Source organism: Hippoglossus stenolepis, chromosome 7 (assembly GCF_022539355.2).
Source record: "Hippoglossus stenolepis isolate QCI-W04-F060 chromosome 7, HSTE1.2, whole genome shotgun sequence".
Taxonomy (NCBI): domain Eukaryota; kingdom Metazoa; phylum Chordata; class Actinopteri; order Pleuronectiformes; family Pleuronectidae; genus Hippoglossus; species Hippoglossus stenolepis.
Window position 1 is genome coordinate 1,518,099 of NC_061489.1, and position 27,377 is coordinate 1,545,475.

Sequence of the window (27,377 nt, forward strand, 5' to 3'; positions counted from 1 at the left end):
AACTTGTGCAAATAAGACTAGAGACCCTGACAATTTACCTGTAACACAGCACATACTGTTGTATACACAAGTCCAGCTATTTTCAGAGGTTCCATATTAACTAGGTAGTTTTCTTTTCATTATTCACAGGAATTATCAGAACTTAAAAATAAGGGTTCTGTAAACTGCACCCAGCCAGACTTCCTCCTTTTTTGCTAATGGGTTGGCAGAGGTGGAGCATGAGGTTCCAACCCTTTGTCTTCAGTTGTGGTAGAAGTTGGTGCCCTGGCCATTGTTTGCAAGTTCTTTGTGATATCTCATTTAATAAAATCTGAAATGACCATTTAAAGAAATCCTGTCAGGGATTATATTTTTCATATTCATAGTGATTTGTGTGGTTTAACTCATTTTGTTAATGATCATCTACAAGAGTCGGTGCAACCAATTTACAATAAGGGAAATGTGAAACTTAACTCATCAGGATATTAGCATGTCCCTTTCTGAAAAAATTAAGTTAAACCAAATAAAGAAAACTAAATCTCAGCATGGCTCGAAAAAAGTAAGCATGCAAAAAAAATGTTTTCATTGTCAGCAAAGCAATCATGAAGTATTGTGAACAATGATTAATGTGTTTATTTCAGACACTGGACAGAAGGAGCATGTTTGATACATATAAAGTGAAGTGTTTTTGTTAAGAGTTGAAGTTGAACTGCAGCATCTTATTTACTAACTACCTGAACCCATTACATGTGTCAGACAGAATCCTGAGCAGATGGAATACAATTGTACAATGATGACACAAAGTGAATAAATGTATTTCAGACCCATTACATATAAATGTCTTTCAGACCCATTACATTTTACAATAGGTTTATCATATTTTATTGGATGTTCTCTCAAGACAGTTTTTTAAGAGGCACATCATCTAAGACAGCTTCACTGCTTTTGGCTTCATGCTCTGTTACAGCGTGTAACAGAAGCACCACCTGCTCCATGTCACACCCATTGAAGTGGCTGCTGTGAAAATGAGTGGATGCTTGTTCTCAGAGCTGCACTTGTTAACATGTATTTCCCCTCTACCATGTACTACGCGGGTCGCGCTTGGGTGTGACAGTTGTTCCTGGGCGGTAATGTAATAGCAGTGTCCATGTATAGCAGTTGAAGTGTGAAAAGGAATATACGGTAAAAGGAAATAAATGTCGTGTTTATTACGTTTAACAGTACTGATGTCCAACATGCTCTGTAAAGGACTAGACAAAAAGTGATTCTGCAGAGCGTCTGTGTTGACACCCATCAGATGTTGTAGAAGTTCAGATGCTGTTGAATAAAGCAATATTTAGGCCTCAGACGTCCTCTTCTTGATCTCGCCAATAAGATCTGCTCTGGAAATATCCAACTGGAGAGAAAAGACACAATCAAGAGGGAGTGAGATTAGTACTGAACCATCCTCTGACCAATATCACTCAGACAGTCAAACCCCAGTACTGTATATCTGACATAACTCCCAGGCCCCTGTATAGCATTCTGTTAAATACCAAGGCTAAGAGTAGGTGCAATGGATAAAATCCTATTTATGGTGTGCACCATTTCAATGGCAACAGTGAATTCTCATGGAAGACAATATTATGTGGACAGACTGAGCAGGTAAATTCTCTTCTGACATTGACATTCTTTTCTTAATTGACTGAGAAACTAGTAACTGGGAAGACTGTTCACTTTTAGTGCCAAGCTCATGATGCACTACATGGTATGAAGAGCAAAAACCCAGCAAGGTTATCAAACAGCTTTGTCATGATTTGACAACAATTTAAGTGTTGACCTTCATTTGCTCTCCAGATTGGCACATCCTGACTACTGGACTGGATAATATAAAAGTAGGAGCAGAAAAGCAAGTAGCTGAACTTACTACATAGGGTTGGTGTTTAATTGATTTATTTTAATGCAAGTGTTTAATCACATAAAAATCCATTAATACAAATAATCCCAACACCTGAAATGGTCCAATACAAGCACAGATGTTAGAGGGGGAGTTACAGCTGTACATAAAAATCCCTGCACTGTGTATAGTACAGGCGACACTGGTGAATTTGGTTCACATTAAGCAGCAGCTACACAGTGTGTCAGTAACACTGCACACGTGTTTGGTAACAGTGATAGAAACTGTCAACAGTGAAGCATCTTTTAGGATGCTTTTTTTAAACTTGTACATAGGGCTGGATATCATTTATGAAATGAGTTACTTATGTGCTAATAATGTACTGTTTCGTCTTCATATTATTTTGTCTTTAGCATCTATGTGTATTTGATTCTATTTTCAAAAGTGTGTGTGTGTGTGCATGCGTGCGTGTTGTACCTCCTCTCTGGTGGCCACAATGCGTAGTTTGATCACTCCATCTTTAAGCTCCTGTTCTCCCAGTATGGCCACCAGGGGGATGCCCGACTCCTCACAGTGCTGCAGCTGACTCAGCAGTTTGGGGTTCTTCTTGTACATAACCTCTGCCTGGACAGAGAAGTCCATTACTATTGTACTTTTTAGGGTTCCTCTGTCATTGTAAATATTGTACATTTCTATCACAACTTATTTCCAAGTTAATCCCTTCTAAATCACACACCTGTTTAAAACCACCACTGCGAAAAAAAATACAAACTAAATATCTAATATCAGACTAGGTCATTTTAAACCCAATCAGTTGATCATATCAAAATGGATGTATTTTTGGTATAATTATTTGTCTCCATAAAATAAGACAAACAAACCAAATGTAATTATCAGAGGACAGACTGTCAATGCCTGCCCCTCAAGGGATGAAGAGGACTAAGTAAGTGGGTAAGTAGCTATGAAACATGTCACACCACGTTAAAGGAATCAATAACCCTCAGTGATATTACATTATATTTCATTTAGCTTACGCTGATTTAAGAGCGACTTAAAATAAGTGCATCAACCATGAGGGTACTAACCCAGAACAACAAGAATCAAGAAAGTTACATTTTCTTCAAGAAAGCCAAACTACAAAGTGCTACATGTACGTGCCATGTAAGTGCTAATAAAGCTATTTTATTCAAGGTGTAGTCAGAAGAGATGTGTTTTTAGTTTGCGGCGGAAGATGTGTAGACTTTCTGCTGTTCTGATGTCGTTGGGGAGCTCGTTCCACCATTTAGGAGCCAGGACAGCAAACAGTCGTGATTTTGTTGAGTGGTTAGCTCGCAGTGAGGGAGCAACAAGCCGATTGACAGATGCAGAGCGGTATCAAACAGCCAATTGTTTTTAAAAACAAACATTTAAATTTGGCTGAATTGAATACGCAGGCACTGTTGCAATAGACAAAGGGCTGCTGTTTGTGTGTGTGTGTGTGTGTGTGTGCGCGCGCGCGCACAGAATGTGCACACCTTAATGCCAGCATTCCAGAGCTCGGTGATGAGTTTGAGTCTCTCCTCCAGCAGGTTCTTCTGAGCAGATGCGACCATCACCTGAACCTCTGTGGTACGAATCTTCACTGCTGACGCCTGAACAACACAACAATGTTAGAGTCCGGACAAACACACAATACATCACTGTCACACTTAACAATTTGAGGAAGACAACTCAAACAGATTGGCATTAGTGTGTAGGATGTAGTGGCAGCTAGCGGTGATGCCGATTGCAACCAACTGTTTAATGACAGACAACCCAAAAACATAATGTGACCGGCCGTGTCAACAGTGCGGCCGTCCAATAAAAACTAGAGCCCAGGGACTACAAGCACTATAAACAGTACAAGTGTTTAAAGGAGGAGGTTGTGCTGGACAAATAAAGACCATTCCTACATCACCCCAAGCATCTTTTCTGCTGCATGTTTTATAAAACACATTTCAGTCAACATCTACACCGATACTGATATATCTGTAATAGGCTAATATTGATATTAAAATAAAACTGTCTAATTGATAGATCAGTCAATTTCTAATGGAGACATTCTGTAGAATCAGAGTTTGTCCATTCCATTCTGGTCTACTGTAGAATCATGGCACTGAAACAAAGTTTACAAGGACCGTATGATTCTGAATACAAACAAATGAAAACATAATTAGGAATATTCTATTTCCGCCAATGATTTCTCTATATTCTACATAAGGGGACTTTATAATTGTCAGAAAAAAGAAGGTACAATATATTTTGAATTACCTCAGCCTTCTGCTCCATGATGGAGAAGATCCTCTCGATCCCGATGCTCACGCCCACACACGGCACTTTCCTGCCCTTAGGGTCGAACATGCCGACAAGGCCATCGTAGCGACCCCCTCCAGCCACGCTGCCTACACTGACACTCTCCTCTGAAGGGGCCCCACTTTGGGCTTCTTTGGAGACTGCGGCCACACCTGCCTGAGTTAGCAATGCCTCGTAGATAATTCCTGTATAATAATCCAGTCCACGGGCCAGACTGAGGTCAAATACCACCTAGGGATGTAAGAAAAAAAAATACCTAAGTACAAGGTACAACAAAGTATCAAGTAGAAGGTATGATGAAACTAATTCAATGTAAACAAACACTATCCTTTAATTATTACTATACAACTATAATGCATGTCTCACCTTGTCTGTGACCTGGAAGAGTTGCAGGTAGCTGAAGAGCAGCTTGATGTCGGAGAGGCCAGCGCAGGCATCTTTACTCTGAGACATTTTCTGGTCCTGAAGAAGGCGCTCTGCTAAGTCCATTCCACCTACAACACAAAGTTGCCTATTTACACATGGAAATTCATTTGGAGTTGTGTTTGACCCCACTTGATGAATTGAACTCGGAAGTAAGAATAAACCATTTTTAGTCTCTGACGGCTCCCTTTCTGCCTGCCCAGACTGGGGGTGGCAGCCTTTGTGGCAGCTTTTCCAATTTTATTTTATTTTAGCAGCTCTAAAACTCCAGAGTAGTGTGGACTCCAGGAGTATCCCTAGTAGTTGATGCGTTTTCAAACGAAAACGTTGAAATATGGGTTTAGCATTAGTTATGCTGCTAGCCAACAGGTCTAGACTGCTGTGGAAACTCCCATGCTGCACAGGGCACTTCTCTCTTCTGTCTGTCCTCATTCTGCATGTGTCTGACTCCAGAGCTGCACGATACAGACCTGACACTTCTACTCAGTCTCAACCTTGTTATTGTCTCTACCTTATCATCATAATTGTTGTAATTTGATGCTATACAAAAATAACTGAGTTAAATTAAATCTTGTTATGCGTTTCTAATATTCTGCTTCCCTCATTTAACAAAATGGGAAGGAAATCTTCTCAGTATAATGTAGTCCAAAATCATCGACCTTTAACTATGAGCTCGGGAATAAAAGGTATCTAAATTTAAAACCTTTGGACGATGTCAACAAAAACTGACTTCATAAAAGATGATAAAATCATAAAATGACCTCTGATTGTCCGCTTTTGTAAACATTAAATCAGTCAAGTATTACAGTACAGCCATCATAAATGTATTGCAGTAAAAAAGTTCAACGTGAAGGAGGTACCAAGGACAACTCCAAGTAGTTCAAAAGTGTAGCGAAGTTACAAGAGTAAATGTGATCGGCAGACAGGTTAGACAGGTCTGAGGCCAGTGAATAAGTAAAGGTTGGAGTTGTTGAGGATCAAATAGATGAATGGTTTTACTCATTCCAATTAGCCACTGATGTCTTGGATCTTGTGTGAATTTAGACTCACCCTTCATACTGACGTACTCCCCAATCTGGTCAGCAACCTCCTCTGACAAGCCCTTCTCATTCACCATCTCCTTCTTTACGTCCTCCCACGCCATCTAGAGGAGGAGCATGAAGAATTGGGTCAGAGTCAGACAGCGACTGGTGAAATGTGAAAGACACTGTATTGAAGGGTGTCTTGCCCTCATCCTGCCAATAGTTGACTTTGCAGTACATGCATATCTACCTGAACTTGTTTCTGTAAATGAAGAAATCAGTGAGTCTAGAACTGCAAAGCTCAGTATGTGCGTAGCAGTAAGTCTCAGTACCTTGTCCAGTTTATCCACAGTTGAACAGATGCTACGAAACTTGTCATCTGGAACACCACACACAGCAAACATACCATCCAGAATACGTCTGTCATTGACCTGGAAGCAGAGGTGATGGTTACAGAGCTGACGCTTAGAAGTCATACAACATACCAGTCATTCTACTTAATTGATGTGGCTAACCTTGATACAGAAGTCTCCGAGATCCAGCTCACTGAGAATTTCATGGACAATCTTCAGACACTCAGCATCTGGAATCATGGCATCATACTGCCCTGCTATGTCAAAATCCTGAAGCACACAGAGGACAAACATGATTCATTTAAGTTGTGCAGACAATGTTGCAGCACGTTTTTAAGCATATTTAACCAGATTCCTATACATCTAACAAATCAGTAAGCAACACGATGGCCAAGGGCCCTGCCAGGATCGAAAACACCAGAGGCTTACTTACACATTGATAAAACTCTCTGTAGCGTCCGCGGGTCATGGCTGGGTTGTCACGGCGATAGACCTTAGCAATGTGGTAGCGCTTGATGTTGGTTATCTTGTTCATTGCCAGGTAGCGGGCAAAGGGCACCTGAAAGAGGTTGTGTAAAGGAAAACGCCACTCTCTGCTTTGGAAGGATAGAAACATGCAGGCAGCACACTATAAAAAGGTAAACATGTCAAAATGATTGTTTTCAAATTTACATAAGTCAACATCTCAGTATTTCTGAAATTAAAGCACAGAAAAATCTAACTATTGGAGATCTAAAGAACAAGCTATCAGCTCCTCTTCTGTGGAATCATCTTCCAGTTTTAGTTCGAAGGTTCTCTTTCCTCCTCTTCATCACATTAATGTCTCATCAATACATGTTACCAACTTGACATCTTCCCTGGAGTCCTTGTGCTTTATCGTTGCAGATCAAGGAACGCTGCTGCGGCCACATTCTGGATTATAATCTTGGACCGTGGTGGTATCTGATAGAGTACTGTATTTATGATTACAAGTAGGGGGCAGCAGTGGCTGAGGGGGTAGAGCAGTTATTCTCTAACCAGAAAGTCGGTCAGTCTTCCCCATCTGCAAGATACTAAAACCCAGAATTTGCCTTCATAGAAAAAGTGCTGCCCATAGATTTACTGTATGAATGAATGGGTGAATGGCAATAAAATGTACTGTAAAGCGCTTTGAATGGTCATCAAGACTAGAAAAGTGCATTATAAATACAGAGCATTTACCATTATTTAGATTTACAATATGCTTACTCACATATGATACCATTATTGGCGATACCGCTATCATTACAATTGTCATTGCAGCTCCCTTCATCTCTTCGGAACGACCTGGTGTTCTGCATTAGTTGTTCGAAAAAGGGTTATACGTACTGACCAAGCTAATAATATACAACAATTATAATCATACATGCTAATGATTCGGGTTGAAGATTAAAATATGGATCCTGTAGGTAAATACGTTAAGTGTGGGGTTCTGATGTCTATCAAATAAAAGACATCAGTAACGAGTGTGTATAAATATATAATATGAAGGATACAGTGAGGTCATATCTGAGGGACAGCAGCTCTCCTCCTTGGTCTTTAAGGTCGTAGATGAGCTTGGAATCTTCTCCATATTTCCCTGTCAATGTTTCCTACACACAACAGGAACATGAATCAACTTTCAAATTCGTATGCCAGATAGGTTTGATTGTTTGTTTGTTTTAATTGTGTTGAAAATCTACCTTCAGTTCAAAAACAGGTGTGTCGATGGTCTCTGCTCCGTGACGTTTGAAGCAGCTGGTGATTGTGTTGAAGACCTTCTCTCTGATGGCCATCTGCTTGGGGTTGTAGTCCCTTGTTCCCTAAGAACGACAGATATTCACCGTGATCCGTCCGATTTTACCCAAATATGTTAAAGAAAATCAGTGAATTAGGTGTGGGACACACTGCCTGTGTTACGTGTGTGGAACAGCTTGATGTTAATTTCAGCGCCCACATTAAGATTAGACATGGGCGCTGTAAGACGGCTCTAGTCAAACTTTTAACTTGCATTATAGTTTCAATGTCTAGACTTTATCTGAAATGTCAAAAGGAGAAAGTGGAGGCTGTGTGTGTGTGTGTGTGTGTGTGTGTGTGTGTGTGTCTCATCCAAGATGGGTACATAGGTGGGGCTACAACTGCAGTATTGCTGAACTGGCTAGTTGCATTTACTTATATCTTATGAATGAAAGTAAATTTTTTCATTCTTGAAATGACAAACATTGAAAGCAGCTGATATTTTCTAAACTGAATTGCTAATGATGATGCTAGTGATGTTTGCTAATGTTTGTTAGCACTGAATTATAGTAAATCAGTACACCATCTTTGTAATGGCATTGCAACGTGAGCCTATATACTCACTTATGCATTCATATGCAGGTTGAACATGTATACCTGCATTAATGTACTTCTATATCCAAATAAGTTATTCAGACACAAATCTCAGTTTAATACGAGATCTGTTGACACAGGCTTGTTTTTGGTGTGTGTAATATGTGTGTGCTTTGTGTGACAAAACAGCAGCCTTACCTTTGCTGTCTTGAGGACAAACTGATGTTTTCCATCATCACCTCCTAACCGAGCCTTCAGTTCCAGCAGTTTGGCTACCTCTTCATCAATCTGCAGCAAACACACATGAAGATCAGAACTTCCTACAATACTCAGGCACCATTAGTGAAAAACCTGTAAAATTACAGAAGACATCTTATTACAGCAAATTCTGCCCAAGGCCTACCTGAGCCACAGTGATCCCCGGAAAAGAATGGAGAAATCGGACATGTGATGCAGTCCGAAAGGCCACCAGACCAGAGCAAGCACGAACACAAAACATGCCCAGCATGTCCATTCCACAGTAAGGTGAATATTTAAAAAAACGTTTTGCACAAGAAAAAATTCAGGAGTACATCAAAATCAATGGTATTTCCCAGGTCCAGCCCAGGCAGCGAAACCCAATGGTGAGTAGAGGTAGAGTTGTGCAGTAACGTCCAGGAGTGTTGGATTCCCCAGATGTTAATGATGGTGGTGATGATGAGGGTCAAGGAAGGCAGGGGTCACCCAGAGTCAGGCAGGAAGAACAGGAGAAAAGTGGTAAGCAACCCTAGCACTAGGGGAGGGCGGGGCATGACGCATCATCATCATCACAGCATGGAGGATAGAACATGAGATGTACCAAGTCAATCAAAGCAGCCAGCCCAATACAACCCTCACAAACACACATACAAATTCAGAGAGACACACACAGGCAGACAGGGCTGTGTTCTGACAATTGTGTGTATGTGTTATATTGAGTGTATCTACTGTGTCTGGCAATTTAAAGTTTAGTCCAGAAGATTGCAGAAAACAACAAAATTACTGTGACAGGCAAAACCACAGAGGAAGATGTAGCGCATGACTCCCAACACATTTCAGTTTCAAACTTAAACTATTAAAGAGTTTGTCTCACACAAAACTGGCTCCTACTGCAACTTCCTCTCTGATGTACTTCAGTAGCAGATCCTGAACATTATGAAGAAGCCGATATCTTTTTTTTATCTTACTGCTGAGGTAGATCCTGGCACATTAATATTCTTAACGTTAGCAGATAATAGAGACAGCTTTACATGGTTGGATCTATTTTTCATTTGGTCCTATCTTGACAGATCTTGTCAAATATTAGGGAGAAAACTGAAAAAAAAGATGAACTACAAACTCATAATTTCTGCCAATCAACATGCTATTTTTGCGAGTGAAGAAGTCAATGGTTAACATTTTGAAAGATAGTGTTTAAACCCCTCGTATTAGAGTTGTCAAATAAAGTTTATTCTAACTAGTTTTGGAGGTTAGCTAAGGACCTTTCTACCTCTTTCAAATGACATAGAAACAAAGTGTCGGCAGCTACTCCTACGTGAAGGCTGCATTAATACGTGAATGTGACTGCAGGACAAACAGCGTGTGGAGCTTGCTGAGAGAGACCAGGACCTTTTCTAAAAACATGGCTCACAGTCAGAGACACGAAATGCTGACTCACTTATCACTGGACACAAATCCACCAAACTCTCAGCCTCCAGTTAGTTTGACACAAATAACAGAGTCGACCTCGCTTTAGAGAAAACAGCACATTTCATAATGAGCATTTCACTTTTTAATTCCAAACGTAAGCCGAGATCTACCACCCTGACATCTTCCAAAAAACCCACTTAGGAGGGTCATATTTATTATTTTTTGCAATTTGTGTTAAAGGCTGAATGTACAAGAAATAAATATACACAAAGAGAGGCAGTTGTGCAACTTTTTCTATTCAATGCACAATATTCAAATTAATATCAATTCATATTTACAATGCACAATATGTAGCTTCTCAGTTCCACCACATGTTCTGCAGAGGAGCTGCTACTGCAGTACAATGTTTTTACATATAGGCTTTGATTTGAATATGGCCACAAATATGATTATTGCCTTGTATGAAAGAAGTCCCTTGTACTCAAATAAATACCGGTACTACACAGTATGAAGCCGTGCATCTTCCGCTCTTGCAAATATTTCACAATAAAAAAAACCTTTTTAAACAAGGGAATGGATTCCATTAACAGAAACGCTGGAGTGCTTTTATTTTGAAAAGGCATACAGAAAGTGTTGCAACCATTTGTTTGTGACATAAATTCATCAGAAAAACATTAAAACTCAGGTAAGATCATTTTCTCGGTTTAATCTGCTGTGAACCACAATGTTTATCGGTCTATGACACAAATGTATTAACATAACTTCCCGAACCCATTTCAAAGTGAAAGCACTCCAGCGTTTCACCTTCTGAATCCACTCATTTGTTCCAACGGGGCTTTGATTGTTATCGACAGACCGAAAGATGCGCATCTTCAGAACGTAGAGTCCTGACATTTAGTTTCGTACATAAATGAAGTGGCATGTGCCGGGGCTGTTAGCGAGCTAGCTGTGTTACAGATGCCAAATGGACACGCTGTTCACCGCATGCTCAGACCTTACATCAGCATCAACCCTGAGTACTGACCTGCTCTTTGGTCGCCTTCTCCGACTTCAGCTTCCGGACCACTTCGCCTTGGGTCTTAATGGCGTCTTGTATCTGAGCCTTGTCCTCCATTGCTTTTCACTGGTCTGTGTATCTGACGATTTTCACGCCTCAATCAAGAGTAGCAGCTGTCAAGTCAGTGGTGGTGTAAAGCGGAAACGGAAATATGTGAAACTTCCGTTCCATGTTTTTTCCAAATAAAAGACTTATTGATGAAGATGTGACGCCACAGTCCCTGAACTACCAGAGACTGTTGTTCTGGAAAACACATTTCTCCAAATTGGTTGGTCAAATGTCAAAGTGATGAAAAAAAATATCAAAATAGTAAAGACACGGATGGTCACTGTTGGACATTGAAATCCAACTCAACCAAGACATGTAACTTTTTAATTTGAATTTGATTAAGCTTATTATTTTGGGCTATAACAATTATCCAACTGAAACTGCAATACAAATGTCCATCGTCTGGTATCAAGATACAGGAAGACATAAGTGTGGTCCCCAAACTGTGGTCCCCAGAGCCGCTTTTATTTTGCTTTACTGCCAAGTAAGAAGAACCAGAACAAGAGCCCCGCCCACCACTGTGCCACTGTGCGCGAGTTCCAGACCCAAACAACAGGAGAACATGGCGGTACAATGTTTACAACGAACAGTAAGCCCTGAATGAATGTGAAAATAACAGTTCTATATCTTTTATTTTAAAGCTAACGCTAGCTAGCCACCTTTTTAGTTTGTTTGTTTCTTTAGTTTTATGGGTAAAGTTGTCATTCATTTACTGTTACGTTGAGATGGTTTGAGCTGACTAGCTTCAGCAAGAATTCATATGAATTGTTATAAATAGTGTGGATATAACAACAGCAGTAAAGACTTCATTCATGCACTATTATGTCGGCATGTTAAGAGTTTGATTTAAATCGCAGCGCTTTACATTCAACATCAAACATCGTACACATCAGCTTGTCAAGTGTCATTTAATAAAGTGGCAAAAATGACTTTAACCTATTATTTATAGTTTGAGAACACATCAATAAAGTGTTCTCCTGTGATCAAAGTTAGCTTTGTTAATCAGCAGTGCCTTGATATGTGTGGGTTCTCTCAAATGTCCGAGTAGGGTTCATGATAGTGAAAAGGGGCACGAGTGAATACAAACACATGGTAAACTGGGGTAACAAATAAAGGAAAAGCCACCTGACTAAATAGAGGCGTGAGGTATCTTAGTGTGGAGTCACGGAGAGCCTCCAGAGCAGCTTCAATTCTCCTTACGAGTCTGTGGAACCTAGTCCTATTCCCTTTTTATAGACAGTACAACCTCTATTTAATCAGGTCATGTCATTGAGATCAATGTATGGGATGTTTTGTCACTATATAAAGAATATGAGTTGCTGAGTCTTAAAATTGCATTTAGCGTTTAAATGTTTTAATGTCACTATGTTATGCTCTGTCGTTTTAGAGCCACATTACTATTCAAAAGTCGACTGAAGTGCCAGTAGCTGTACACAAAGCTGGAAAATTGTTTCATTGTCCTTTCTGCAATGAAACACAATTTAAACCAGCGAGGAAGGACAAGGTTGAGGACCATTTAGAAGGACATCATAATAGGGCCGTCATCGTGGAAGGTAACATTTATTTTCTATTTCTAATTCAATGTGAACATGAACGTTTTTATTGTAAAAGTTTCTTTAAAGTAAATAAGATCCTAATATAATACCTGCCTTTATATGTAACTGCTTAATTGCTGGGGAAATGTCTTTTATTCACCAAACCCCCCTTTCACCAACTCATCCCATACCTGATATTTACCTATAGAGAAGAATCCAAGAAAGCATTTTGTCTGAAACTGTGGAGAAATATCAATGGCTAGACTTTTATCAGTACATGAATAATTTGTTTTTCTGCCTGACCTAAAGGAAAGTTTTTAGTAGTTACTAGTTCATATAATCATCTTAATATAACAATTAATTAAAAAAAGATGAATTGCTCATAAATCAGTCCTATTAAAAATGGTCTTGAAAATGGTTACCTGTTGGCACCCTGTGGACATCAATACAACAAATGCAGTTAATGGTATGTTTTGTAAAAAATTCACAGTTTCACTTTGCCTACATTAACTAACCCTGTATCTCTCAATTAGACTTGACCATTCACAGATGTGGGCTAGGATGCAAGAAGATGCTTCATTATCATTGTCCATACTGTCCAGGAGAGATTCTCAAGAGGAAGGACTTCTTGAATCATTTACAAAAGTGCAAAAAGAAGTGTTACTCATCACTTGAAAGAATCCCCCCACTCCCTTTGTCAGCCAGAGCACCACCACTCCCTCTCATCTCTGACCAAACTGCAGCCCCAGTATTTGCCAGTCCAGCTGCTCCAGCCAGTTCACTGTCTCTCGTCTCTGGCCCACCCCCAGCACCCCTTCTTAAGTATGTGATCACCTCGAACACAACACCCTCACTTGCCACGGGAACACCACCACCTGCAGCTGACAGCAAGAAAACAACTGCTACACTCACCAATGCAGCCCTGAAAGGGACACCAGCTGCACTATGCCCCAAGAAAAGAGTTCGTCAACGAGCCGTGATCCACAAACGATGCCCCTTCTGTGAAATACTGATCAACAAATGTAACCTCAAGAGACATATTGAAAGGAAACATACTAAGGAAAAAAATCAAGACATTAATGCAAGCTGCCACCTTGCTGGTGAAATAATTGATCAAGAGAATGGTATTTATGCTGTTTTGAAAGTGTTTCAGGGAGACAGCATGCACATTTTGTGTGAACATAGTCAGTGCCAAATCACTACGGATGCTGCACAACAGAGTGGCCTTTCCAACTATCTGTGCCAACACATACGATCTGGTACATACATCACTTCATCTGCCCAGGCTGAATCTCTATCACCAGATGTACTTGATGAGATGATTAAGGCAAAATGGTTTGGTCAGGAAGCAAAGACGGACTGCTTGAAAAGGCAAGAACTTGCTTACAACAGCAAGGCACCTCTGTCTGTTCACACAATTGGTATACCTGAAACGAAAAAATGCATCTCAGTGTATGAACCAACAATATCACACTACAGTGGTTCAGGACGTGTGATGGTCGTCTATGACACAATGAGGAACAGATGGACCTGTCCATGTACCAACCAGCGACGGTCTTGTATTCACACGTACATTGCCAAATGGCACCTCTTTCAAACCCAGCATGAACTTTTTTGCACAGAGGAGGTTGTGATTGAGAACACAGAAGGACAATATGACTGTTCTGCAGGACACAAGAGTGATGAAGACAGCAGCCCTGTATATCCTTCAACAGGTGCAACGTGTCAGGAAATGGTGTCATACATTCAAAATATAAAGGAGATTCCAGCTATTTTGCCAGAAGATACTAGGCACCCAGTACCAAACAGAGATTATCCCTTTGAAACCCTTTGTCAAAAATGTGTGGGCACTGTACCACTTAGTGACCCAGTCATCACAAAAAATGACAAACTCTCTAACTGTTGTGTAATTGAAGGTATGTTCTCATATTTACCTGTCTCATCCATTTGTAAACATTGTAAAGATGTTACTGTTTTCTATGGCTCATAATATCTTGATGTCATTGGTTTTTCCTTTATAACAGAGGTTGCCACTTCTTGCAAATATTGCCCTCAATGTGGTATGTGTTCCCGGTGTCAAGAGTGGAAAAATGGTGTCCACAACTTTGATGACCGGATAATCATGAGCTTACCTTTAGGCCTAACATGGAGAAACATACTCCAGGTAAATGTTACTGAAATATTTATTCAAATATCAATAAAGGAATTTATTTGTCTGTTGTTTTTTTCCATCTGCTGTACTCAGGTCTCTCTTGATATTAATTAATTACTGATTTAATAAAGGTTTTGTATATATAAATGACGGAATATCTTTTAGAGGAGGTTCATCCCTCCAATACAGTTCCACAGACTTGGCAAGGAGCATTGAAGCTGTTGAATACTTTATAACGGTTTTACTTATAATTTGTCAAGTCATCTGTGCATGTATGCAGGGAGTGTCACTGACAAAAAACGCCACAACATGTATACATGCAATAAAGTATAATAATCGAGGGCCTTTCATGTGATATTGTAAATCCACCTATTAACATGCATAGCCCTAAACAACAATTGAATAAAAAACTATTTTTGCATCTCAAGCATTTCCTAATCTACACTCAAACCAATAAACTACAATAAACTGAATTGATACATGCTTATGAAGTTAATGTGTCCTGCAACGCCCTGCCACTAAGAGAAGGAACTGAACATCTAGGCTACTGATAGACAAACTCTATGATAGACAAATAAATACACTAGTGGCATACCAGTCAACAGCTTTAAGCAGCACTCAATATCTTCACTCAGATTTCCATGACGGTGCCCAAACAAAGCAAAAAGCTCTTAAAGGTCCAGTGTCTAAGATTTAGGTGAAAGAGATTTATGGGCAGAAATTGAATACAAAATAGTCCTAGTGATGTTTTCACTAGTGTGTAATCATATTGTACAAATTATTTTCTTTACCCTAGAATGGGCCCTTACAAATATTTACATCGGGCACGGGTCTTCTCTACGGAGGCCGCCATGTTTTTCCGGTAGTCCAAACTGTACAAACGAAACATCTTTAGTTTTTATGACAACTGAAGGCTGCCACAGGTTCTCTGTCATGTTTGGTAAGGGAGGATGAGGTGAGGGGTATTCAGCTGCAATATGCAACTTCACCACTAGATGTCCCTAAATTCTACACACAGCCTTTAGGTCAGGGTTGTCTTAAAAAGTCAATCAATGAAATTATGTTCTTAAATTGATCTTAAATTTGCTGCAAAGTATTAAACTAGCAGGTGGAGCATTTAAGGCTAATGGGAAAGTTGTCACATACAGTGTCCTACCATAAGAACATCTTTAAAACTTAGGTCATGAGACACTGACAGTTTTATGTACGTAATCACGAAACACTGATGGGTGTTTATTACTTCTAGCTGAATGTTAAGATTTCTGTTTAAAATTAGGAGAAGCTGTATATTTAGTAAGTATTACTAATTAGACCCATTCTTTTCTCCTTAAATATGTGTCGCATTACTCTTTTGGTCCAATCCTCATCAAATGATCTCGCCTGCAGGACAACTAGTTTGATTAGCTCAGGCTGGATAATAATAGCAGACCTACCTGACACTTTTAAGTCAGCACTGTGGGAACATCAACTCCCAAAAAAGGTGTCTGGTTCTGTTGGATATTTTCTGTTAAAATGGGTTAATAACCCTCTTTCTCTCCACTGTCGCCATTTTGCTGTTAGAACTTTTAGATATAGTAGTATCGATATAAATAATGTACAGCCCCAAACTTATTATGTATAGTGATGATGTTTGTTCAAATCTGAGAGGGAAATCACTCCTCATAACCCACGACCACACAAAGGTCATAACTTGTGATGAGCAGTCTCTATAGCTTCAGTTTAAGGGGCCACATGCCAACAAGGCTGAGAACCACTGGCACTACACTATTGTTTAAGACAGAGAGTAGCAAGTTGTGCTCAATCCTGGAACCAAACGACTGTCATACAATGACACTGCCAAAGCTAACATGTAAAGTATCTGTAGGCAATGTGATTTGGATTTAAGCTACTCATTAATCCAAAGTGATTTTCAGATATGTAGAGATACAAAAATGCTAATAGTAAAAGTCATTGTATTGGACCTTCAACTCACTCCACCTCACACAAGCAAACACACTCCTGTTTAAACATTTCACAAAGTATGCCATAACCAAAGTCCACTTGAGCTGAGTGAGCAGAGAGATCACCACCAGCATGTCCGTAAGTATCACCATATTACTCTATTCTGTACTTAAATAGACATTATAAACTCTACAGGAGACTATACTTTGGTAAATGAAAACAAACAACAACAAAGTGTTGTCAACGAATTAACAGTGTGTTGCATCGTGGATTTCAGAGCAGTTTTACAGTGCTTCTATCAGATGTTGCTGAACTTTGAACCTCTGGAATTTCTTCTATGTGAAAATGGTCAAAATAAAACAGTGACCCAAAACTTTTGCCTGCTTGAAGCAAAAACTGCCAGCGGCATAGCTAAGCTAATTGGTATTGGTTCTGCCTTAAACCAAACTCGCACACAGACTCAGAGGTACAGGCTCCAGCTTTTCACAAGTCTTGCTTTTGACCCACACTCTCCTGCAGTCATGCTCAGTCTGTCATCTGCAGGTTGTTTAGCTGCCATCATGTGGCCAATGTAATAAATGCAAGATTAAACTTAAAACATTGTGGAGTGGAGCAAAACCTGAACCTGTGAAACCATTTCCTGGGGAATCAAAAACAGCTGCTACCGTGTCACATTTGCTTAAAGTTATAACTCTCAAATACTCCACATCATGAAGTGAGTCCATGTCATCCAGCACTAGTATGTCTGTTATATTTACATTCACAACTAGTCATATGTGTTTTTTATTTAAATTTTCCTCTTTGATTTTGTATGGGTCTTCTATCTCTGGGGCCCCTACATCTGTGATTATGAAGATCAACCTAAATAAAGGTTTTTGTCCACAGGGCTCAGTCAACATAGAAGTGTCTCCCCCTCCCTCAGGCCTTGAAGCAGAGTATGAGACACTCTTCACCACTGATTCTCTCCTCTTCCTTCATGAGCTCATCTCCACATTTGATGAGGAGGTGGATCAGGTGAGACAAATCTAAAAACCCTTCTATTGAATGAATGGAGGACTTGTTTAATTCAGGGTGAGGCGTTTGCTCTTCTCTATTCCCCTCAGTCTCTGTGGTTACGAGTTGCCAGAAAGGCCAACTTGGAGCTGTCAGGTCACCTGCCAGGTTTCCTGGAAGAAACCATACACATCAGAGGAGACCCGACGTGGAGGGTGCTCCCCGTACCCCCGAGACTCCAGAGAAGACATGTGGATATTGGGGATTTAGCCCCCTGCAATAGTCAATGCTTTGCCAAAGCTCTCAAGTCACCAGCACAAGGCATACAGGTACCAACATCATGTATTGGTTCATTGGTCATCCATGTGACCATACAAGACTAACCCAGTAACTGTATCATGTGCTATATGGTTTAGTCATTAAATGTCTCAATTTGATTAATTCTGCTCATCTGAACATCCGTTGCTTAGAGTTATGCTTGTGTCTACCTGAACTTTTATGGAATGGAATTATCTGGACTGAGATAATTACAGAAAGACAACACAAAACAGTTCAAATAACCTAAACTAGTGCAGGTGGCTGTTTCCTGATTTAATCCTAGAGGTTAGGTGGTTTACAAATACAGGAAATTTGTTTTAATTTACCATTTATACCTTTAAAGTTGCTCCCCAATTTTAAACAAACCCATGCTCTGCCCATGCAGATCACAATATTAATGCAAAATAATCATAATAATATAAATGCAAAAATAACGATATTAAATAACATAAATAATTTTCTTTCGACCCAATATACACCGCCGTGAAGGCACAAATACACACTAAAGCACCAAATGTGAACATAGCCATAGTCTTTGAGTCTATATGTGTAAATGGTCTAAATTACTGAGCATCATTGATTTTTGTCTTTTCATAGGATTTGGTGACATTGAAAAAAATGTAACTATAACCTTATCCTTAAACTATCGTAATAAAATCGTGAAGAAAAGTTCCTGCTAGTTCACACGTTACCCACCAGATCTGTGTCCTCTGTCACCATAGCCTGAACAGGTAGAAAGGGAGTTTTGAAGTCCTCTCTTTGGTTTCGACAGGTTGATTTTGATGATGGGAACTGCCCCACATACTACAACCAGATCAAAGGCATTCACAATGTTTTTAAAGCAGTGCACAACCAGTTTCCTGGTAAGTGGTTCACTTTAAGTTGATATTGGTACAGCTATGCTACATGGACAAGAATATCTGTGTTTTCATCTGCTTCCCTCCATGTGTTACAGATGTTCCACACATATCTCAGGCTCCTGTGCTGATGCTGCGTCCCCGAGCTTGGAACATGGTGGAGCACAACATGATGGTAGTGAAGCGTTTTCCACTCCAATAATTTATTGATTCTTGTATCAAAACCTTTTTTCTACACTGGCTTGATGGCAAACTTGTCTGATAAATTGGTTTATTTGATAGTGACCGTCATCACTGGCTTGATTGTCTAATAGCATGAGAGCTACAGGCCATTGATTGCCTTGATTGGCTGTTTGGTTTGACCACTGACATGCAGAATCTCTTGTTCCACACTCCAGTCCTATTGTGGTCAGTTATGAAAGGAAGTTAAATCAAGTTTCATTATCAAAACATGTGTGGTGTGTGCATTTTGTGCACAGCGGGAAGGATAAACCTGTCACTTCCTGCTTCCGTCACGTGGCGCCACACCACGCTCACTAATCATGCATTATGGGTTAGGGTTAGGGGCTTCCACGCCATCAAGGTCGGGACTCTGATCATAGGTTTAAATTTTGGTGCTGATTGGACAATGCACAGTGGCGTCAAAAATAACTTCCTGTTCCATGGCGAATCAGTAGGTGGCGCTATAACCCTGAGTTAATATTGACATATGGAGCTGTTCAGGCCTGGACTCTCCTTTGACGAAGGATCAACCTTCACCACACCTCAATGTTTACACATTTTGAGGAAATGTCAGAATTCTGACCATGGGCGTATGACTTGTCTGAGCTCATTTGAGCTGTATGTTGTAAAGCACAACACAGATCTGTGCATGGTTGATACAAATAAAAACATCTTTTCTGTTCTTCTGTTTGTCAGGTGGAGGGTAAGGAGGCTCCTGGTCCTCTCTTTGACTTTGGACTTCTCATGTTTCACTGTGGAAAGACACTGTTCGAAAACAAGAGTGGACCCTTTTTCTATCTATCAAAAGTAAAACACACTCACACACACACACATATATATATGGATGATTTTTGTCATTTGAATGTCATCAACTGTTTCTTGTTTCAGATAGAGAGCTTCATGGAGGCCAGACTATGGAACAAGATATTCGTCTGGACACAACAGAAGGTCTGCACACATCAAATTTCCACAAAAACACAAACTTTTGTTTTACATGACCAAATTTGATTCAGTTACAGTTACTTAATGTTTACATACAGTTTATACACATATTGTGGTGTAACCTGCTGTTCAGCTTTTCTGGCAATAAGTCCAAACAGCTCGGAAAGGGCCTCTATGTATCAAAAGTAAAGAGGAAAAGGGAAAGAAAGCACACACGTTAGCTGTTGGACATCTTCCAGACTGTCAGACAGGTAGACGTTGCTTATTGAAGTGTATCTATTCATTTGTGGCCACAGTAGGCTCAGAGTAATAGAGTCTCTATGAATAAAGAATCTGCAACCTTTTTCCCAGAATGGGAAATACTCACTGTGTATTAGGGATTCTCACCATCTAGTCCTATATGTGCGAGTAAAGTAAAGTAAATGGACAGCATTCATAAAATATAGTCCAGGTATCTAGTCTTAACAACTACATGAGGCATTTAACACCACCAGCCACTTTGGCCCATTCATGCATACGTTCATGTAGTTCTTCTATATGTAGCGCTTCTCTTTCCCTCATACATCCCATTCACACACTGACAGCAGAGTCATTCAGGGTGTTTTCCCCAAGGACACTGCAACATGCTGACTGGGGGAGCTGGGGATTGAACCATTTAGTGGACGATCCGACCAACTACCTGAGCTACAATTCATAATGTAATGAGAAAAAAAAAATTGGACAGCAGTCTGGTACTTTTTTTGTTTCAAGTGAGGGATGACACAGACCTGAAGTTATAAGTTTATCAAGATGTATCTTATCACTAGAAAATTGTGTAGCGGGAAATGAATTTACAGCACAGTCAGCTGCATGACTCTCGAAATGGGGAGGCAGCCAGAGTTAACTGAGTGAATGCCAGTGCTCTGCTTGTACCGTGCTTGTAACAGATATAAAAACTGAGTGAGTCCATCCCAGATGCATCTAACACATGTTGTCAAGTGAGGGGGTCACTGGTCTGATTTAGCCTGCAGGCACAGATCAGAGCTTTAAACATACAAATACATGTTTATTTGCAAGAAGAAAAAGTTACTGTATAGTTGTGAAAAACTTAAACACATACATCTCACCCCCCGATCCAATCATAACATACAACATTGTTCTTAAAACAACCCTGTCCTCCTAATACAGCATAATATATTTTGGGTAAACATTTTAACTCTAAAATATGTATGGCTTTTTAAAACTTTATTCTCAGATTATTATTCTGTTCCCTAGTAGTCCTTCATATTGCCCTTTACATGAGCTTAGTCATACACTTAGTATGCAGACTCTCTCTGGTGCTTGTAATGTGCATCTTGCATCACATGCTATTTCAAGCCGATCTAGCATCATGTAGGTCACCTGTAGCAATGTAGCGATTCTATTTTTAAATGGCCTTTTCATTAGATATGTTTGACAAGTTTATATAATTCTGTTTTTAATTTATGAATACCGTATTTATCCTATTGGTAGTTGCATAAAAAATATATATGCCTAATATGTACTTAGGTGAATAAGTTAATGTGTGTGTGTGTGTGTGTGTGTGTGTGTGTGTGTGTGTGTGTGTGTGTGTGTGTGTGTGTGTGTGTGTGTGTGTGTGGTGTGTGTAGCTTGGCCTTCCCATTGGCAGCATTAAGGCAACAGTGCTAATTGAAAACATATTAGCAGCCTTTGAGATGGAGGAGATTCTTTATGAGCTGCGAGACCATTCAGCAGGACTCAACTGTGGTGTCTGGGATTATTCAGCCTCCATTGTCAATAAGTTTGGTGAGACAAACATTCTGTCATTTTAGCAGTATATTTGTAATAAACAAACAGGACACATATTAGGCCATGTCTTTCTGACTGAAGTCAAGTGGTCGTGTGTCTTTCCTCTAGGACACCGACTGGCCTTCTTGCTGCCTGACCGCAGTAAATACGTCAACATTGAGACGCGCTTCCTGCGTAGCTACATGGACCTGTTGATCCAGACATGTCATCGGAGGGGAGCACTGGCCACAGGAGGCATGTCTGCTCTCCTCCTACCTCAGGACCCACTCTCTGAGTCCCACAGGACAGTGTTGGCTACTGTCACCAGGCATGAACTGTTCACACACATACATGTTAAAATCATTGCAGTGGAGAAATGCAAATGTTCTGATAAATTTACTGTGGCTGGCAAAGTTTGCACAGGTCCATTATCTGTACCAACATAGTATATGGGTATCACCAATGTGCATTTACGTCTGTATATAATTGACAGATGATATCTTCACAGTGCCTGTTTTTTCAAGTGAAATTTGTTAACCTGACAGTTTTTTCCCCACAATTTAGACTGAAGCTGATAGAGATCAAGGCAGGCGTGGATGGTTTCATGGTTTATGATGTGAACCTCATAGAGCCCATGCAGACAGTAAGTTCAGAATAAGGAGCCATATAAAGCCCCATAGAAACACAGAGAAACCAGGAAAGTGCCTCCCATTTCTCTTGATCATCTTTGAGATGCTTCTAAACCTTGACTGGGATCAAACTGTGGTAAATTCACCAGACTGGAAATGATATGGGAAGACACACACACCTATAAGGTATTGCAGCTGACTGATTATATGCTATCAGAGAAAACACCAAGCCTGCTGCTTTGAAGGTGGACTCCATCAATCTTAATCTAATTTAAATCTTAAATCTTAAACTGACCAATCAGGGTCTTATCAGCCTGACCAATAATCAGTAGTATCATCTATCCAGTAATCTGATTACAGATACAATACATTTATTTCAAATTAACCCATTTTAACTCCTGATGCAGCTGCCTCTCCCTCTCTGCAACACACTGATCTGGGCTTAATGCCAGAGTATCCGATCAGATGCCTCTCCTCAGTGAAAGACACATGAATGAGATTGCAAAAATAGCACCTAAAGGACTTGGCTAGTGTCATGGCTGACAGATACAAAGCAGCTGTCATCACCTGCCCAATACCTTCCCAACACTGGGGTATGGTGGTGCAAAGCTAAAGCTAAGTATTGAGTAAATGTTTGGGAAATTTAAAAAAAACTTTTAGTAAATTCAGTTTTCACTTTGTTGCTATGGGGCATTGAATTTAGATTGATTAGGAGAGAAACTATTTTAGCAGAAGACTGCAACATAGAGAAAACCTGGAAAAGGTCTGAATGTATGTTTATGGTAATTCTTCACCTCGTCCAGCTCTTCAAACTTCACACTGAAGGTGATAATCAACTCCACCAGCTTCGAAATGATGTCACTGTGACTCCTGATGATCTACTCTCCATACCTTTGGTGAGTCAATCAGAACTGAATTCTGGGAAAACTGAATCTTTTACTTTCTGTAGATGTTATTCGTAGGGAATGAAAATCCCCTTAGAAAACATATAGACCAAGGAAATCAAAACCCACCATACATACTAAAGCCATGCCCTACATCTCAGACTTTGAAAGGATGAAAATGTAATACGGACATATTGTTTTATGTTAAACAACCTGATATGCTGGTTAAGTCTCCATTAACAAAGTAGTGTGTGTGTGTTCCCTTAGGGAGGAATCACCCTTGATGGTTTGAAGTATAACATTGCAGTTGGAGTACTCTTTATTAATGCTTGGCTCTCGGGTTAGTGCATTCACATTTTCTTGTTCTCCTCATATTCAGTAGCGGACAAGATGAAGAGGGACATCCTAGTTATTGTGCTCTGTTTCCTGTAGGTGAAGGTGTATTTTTCTACAGAGGCAGTGTCGAAGATTCAGCCACAGCAGAGATTTCCAGATCCCAGGTGGGTTTAGTCCACCGAGGAGATTCTTTCTAAATATATCTTTGTTCAATCAGACAGATCAGAGCAATCAAATGTTGGGTTTCAACTCAACGATGCCCTCTCTAAGTTTGTCAACATTCCCAACAGCATCACTGTGGGTGTAACTTACAAATTAAAGAGCATCTACTTAAATCCTCTATATATTTTTTTTATTTTGTTACAAATATTTATTAATAAAAATAAATGTATATTCATATTTTATTAACATAAATGCCATACTTCATCTTATGACGTTTAACATCTGGCTCTGGATCCACGTATGCATCATTATTCATATGAAGTGTAGGCATGAGTATTTTGGAAATGAGGGCTTTATTTACCAAAAAATGAGCAATTGCGTTTTGGGCCCATAAATATGGTCCAAGAGACAGACATGTTGATCGAGACTCTTGGCTTCACCTTTGGGGTCGGCTGTCATGTCGTCCATCTTCATACAGTCTGAGGGGTAAACCCGCCCCCTGACAGTGAACAAGTTGACCTTCCTGTTAGGGCTGACAGTAAGATGCTAGCTGCCGTACAGACTGTTACGATGGATTGTTGCATTGTATCGCTTGTTCGCGCTCCTGTCTGTCCCACACTTAATATGTGTATGTGTGTTTGTACAATGTGCTGAGTTCAGTCATGCAGCCCTAAGCACATTCTTAGCGGGCCTCTGTAGATAGGGTGGCTGACATTGTAAGCTGACATCGTGCTGTGCTGCATGAAGCCCATAGACTGCATCAAAATATGATGTTCCTGGTTTAACAGCACAGTAGTAGGGAGCCCGTCTGATGACCTTTGGGAAAAAACATTATTAAGCCGTAAGGACAAGATATGAATCTGTTCATTACTAACAAGACCTGTGGAACTGAAAAAGCCACTTGGATGAGAGATGACATGTTTCACATCATCACATGAAGTAGCCTCTATAATGAGCTTTGGTTTGAAACCCTGTCTGCACTGACTCTGAGGACACACTGGGGTGGAAACACTTTCAATTAAAAGTCAATAAAACATAAGGCTCTATTTTTGGCCTTAATTATCTTGTTCCCAAGACTTGACTTAATAACTCGTGGCCATGACTTAAATCCCTGTTCCCATGTGTTTTTATGTTGTGGCCAGTAGTAGTAAGCAGGTGGTGTGTTTAAGTGTCTCTGAACGATATCACAGTGTGGAAAAGCTATACAAGTCACTTGGCTGTCATGTTTACCTCACTGCTGATTCAAGCTGATTAAAAGCCCGTCACAGTGCAGAATTACTTTTTTGTCCAGTGTGAAAGAGGCTTTAAAGATCTAGATCAGTTGTATACCACAGCAGCACGTGGACGTCCCATGCACCAGATTGTGGAAGTTTAACTGTAACCAAGCATGTGTCAACAACCATCATCCAGCTGCAGCAACATTATAATACTTTGTGATATGTGTGTGTGTGTGTGTGTGTGTGTGTGTGTGTGTGTGTGTGTGTGTGTCAGGTGTGGCAGTGGATCCGTCATCACTCTCAGTTGGAGGATGACAGCAGGGTGGTGAGCAGGCAGCTGGTGACTGACCTCTTAAAGGAGGTCATGGTGGAGCTCAGCAGTCGGTGCCATTCTCTTAGGTAAGCAGTCCTTACACAACATCTTTGAGTGATCAGGACACGGTGAAGAACTCAGTGGTCCTCACTTGTGGTCTTGAAGATACTTTTATCGAGTACATTGTGTCAACTACAAAAAAATGTTGGAAGCAAGATGTTACAAGTATTCCTATTTTGCTCATACATAAAATGGGGAAGATAAATACAAATTTATTTAAATATAACTACAACAAACTGTATGTGCAATAAAGAGGTACGGTGGGTTCAAGACTGATTCCAAACATTTGTTGCTGAGAAAAAGAATCAAGCTGAGGAGCATTAAATAAAGCTAACAAACTATTGGCTTTGGTTTGAACAAAGCTAGCCTGATGGTAGTGAACACAAATGAACACCTGAAGCCCTTTGTCTTGCACTTAATTCAACCAAAAGTATCTGGAACTTTTTCGTCCTAAGATCCATTGTTCACCTGCGTTTTCACCATGGTCCAAACACCAAATGAATCTGCTGATGTTTTCAACAACAAACAACAAGCTCTTCTAATGCATATAAAGAGCACAACACACACAATAACAAAGACATGGAGGAGATTTGTTGATCAGAAAGGAGAGGAGCACGAGTGTGGAGACTGATTTTAGTAGATATTGTGAAGATTACCTGACTGAAATAAAACATTGGAGTACTTGACCATCTTCAGCGCTGCAAGACCCCACCTGACAGGTTGCTGTATTTCACTGAGTTCTACTCCCCGAGCAGGGAGATTTTGAGGGGTCAAAGGATTACCATGAAACTAACTTTAGATCCTGTACCCCTGTGGGGCTGGGTGAACTGGACTAGTACTCATGAATAGTAAGTCTGTAATCACTGGGTATCTCATAATCAACAGTCAGAACAGCAGAGACCATGTTGTGTTGACATCACACTGTGTGGGTCTTGGAGAGACTCACTAGCAAGGCAGTTTTGAGTACCTCAGGTTCGAGGTGTCTCTATATCTGACCTCACCGATTTCATCAAGGGGATAACATCACAACTGTGTATGATGGTAAATGGACTGTATGTATGGACACATTTCTGAATGTGCTGTTGAGATCCAAATGAAGCCCAAGCTTGATGGTTGAACTCATTGGTTGGAATGACATGCTGACTTGTGTGATGCCTGCACAATATTTTATTTATTTTTAATTTCAACACCTCGAACAAACCCTACACCCTGCAGACTTTTATTGTTTGTCTGAAGATTGTTCTTGGCCAGTTGCTCAGGTTGTCGGTCTGTCTTCTTCAGGGATAAGCAGAGGTTACTCACAGCAGCAGACATGTTCCTGGAGATGGTCCTCAAGAGAGATTTCCCAGAGTTCATCACCACCTACTTGAATGAGGACCACACCTTTCTCAGCTGTCAGAGCACAAGACAGGCGGCAGCTCTGGATAGACATGTGCACCGCTCCAACCTGTGATGGTCGAGCTGAAACACAGCTTTTTGTAAACACTTTCGATAGACGATGACGCAATTTGAACACATTGATTCAGCGCTATCGATTTTGTAATGGCCATTTTTCATTGTATTTTTTTATTTTATGGACTTGGATTTGTGTGCTCGGTGTCCACATCGCTCTTTCACTGGCTGCATTTATCGAATGATGATTTCAAATAATTTGTAGATGTGATATGTATTGCCTAATTTCTGTTTCTCTTGAATGCATTTAAATCAATAACCTTCCCTTGTTAGAAATAAACAAATGCATATCATACTGAAGTTTGGGTTTTTGTGTAGCCATGACTTGGAAAATACATCAAAAAGATCTAGCACTGCGGCGGTTTTAAGGGCTTCCTGTCCTCTCTTAAACATCAGGCCATCTTACCACACCAATGCCATAAATAACTACTGTGTATTCATGGGTCTGAACATTAGCATGTTGAGGGGCATCGTGGCTGCTGTCACATTTTGAACCGTGGACCTGCAGTGTTTTGTACGGTGTATTTGTCTTG

The 27,377-nt window shown here is 40.2% G+C and overlaps 2 protein-coding genes across 4 annotated transcripts; one reads left to right on the forward strand and one right to left on the reverse strand.

Annotated features, from left to right (window-relative positions):
- Window positions 1–599: 599 nt before the first annotated feature.
- On the reverse strand, window positions 600–11,175 carry hars (histidyl-tRNA synthetase). 2 transcript variants are annotated; one of them, XM_035161224.2, is made up of 14 exons: window positions 10,984–11,138; window positions 8,716–9,084; window positions 8,511–8,600; window positions 7,685–7,804; window positions 7,499–7,594; window positions 6,418–6,543; window positions 6,147–6,254; window positions 5,964–6,062; window positions 5,660–5,753; window positions 4,553–4,680; window positions 4,145–4,417; window positions 3,370–3,486; window positions 2,333–2,479; window positions 600–1,375 (listed from the first exon to the last, which is right to left on the reverse strand). In XM_035161224.2, exons 2-14 carry the CDS (start codon window positions 8,824–8,826, stop codon window positions 1,316–1,318), a joined length of 1,569 nt encoding a protein of 522 aa, XP_035017115.2. In that variant the 5' UTR covers window positions 8,827–9,084; window positions 10,984–11,138; the 3' UTR covers window positions 600–1,315. The 2 variants fall into 2 exon arrangements, with proteins under 2 accessions (XP_035017115.2, XP_035017116.1); XM_035161225.2 differs by lacking the exon at window positions 8,716–9,084 and having other exon boundaries at window positions 10,984–11,175.
- On the forward strand, window positions 11,176–27,139 carry mlsl (malate synthase-like). 2 transcript variants are annotated; one of them, XM_035161213.2, is made up of 17 exons: window positions 11,176–11,653; window positions 12,452–12,617; window positions 13,133–16,830; window positions 17,578–17,706; window positions 17,796–18,014; window positions 18,776–18,866; window positions 18,959–19,035; window positions 19,779–19,889; window positions 19,971–20,030; window positions 21,653–21,809; window positions 21,921–22,119; window positions 22,356–22,434; window positions 23,224–23,316; window positions 23,572–23,644; window positions 23,737–23,804; window positions 25,294–25,418; window positions 26,674–27,139. In XM_035161213.2, the coding sequence occupies exons 3-17, from the start codon at window positions 16,825–16,827 to the stop codon at window positions 26,843–26,845; spliced, it is 1,659 nt and encodes a 552-aa protein (XP_035017104.1). In that variant the 5' UTR covers window positions 11,176–11,653; window positions 12,452–12,617; window positions 13,133–16,824; the 3' UTR covers window positions 26,846–27,139. The 2 variants fall into 2 exon arrangements, with proteins under 2 accessions (XP_035017104.1, XP_035017103.2); XM_035161212.2 differs by lacking the exons at window positions 17,578–17,706; window positions 17,796–18,014; window positions 18,776–18,866; ... (9 more) ...; window positions 25,294–25,418; window positions 26,674–27,139 and having other exon boundaries at window positions 11,177–11,653; window positions 13,133–15,224.
- Window positions 27,140–27,377: the final 238 nt, after the last annotated feature.

Excerpts from the sequence above, each read along its gene's own strand:
- hars (XM_035161224.2), bottom strand. The coding sequence starts at position 8,826 with ATGGACATGCTGGGCATGTTTTGTGTTCGTGCTTGCTCTGGTCTGGTG. Across the intron at positions 5,754-5,963 it reads CTGTGGATAAACTGGACAAG|ATGGCGTGGGAGGACGTAAA; the intron begins GTACTGAGACTT and ends CTCCTCCTCTAG. Across the intron at positions 4,418-4,552 it reads TCTTCCAGGTCACAGACAAG|GTGGTATTTGACCTCAGTCT; the intron begins GTGAGACATGCA and ends TTACATCCCTAG.
- mlsl (XM_035161212.2), top strand. The coding sequence starts at position 11,456 with ATGTCCATCGTCTGGTATCAAGATACAGGAAGACATAAGTGTGGTCCC. Across the intron at positions 11,654-12,451 it reads TACAATGTTTACAACGAACA|AGCCACATTACTATTCAAAA; the intron begins GTAAGCCCTGAA and ends CTGTCGTTTTAG. Across the intron at positions 12,618-13,132 it reads TAGGGCCGTCATCGTGGAAG|ACTTGACCATTCACAGATGT; the intron begins GTAACATTTATT and ends TCTCTCAATTAG.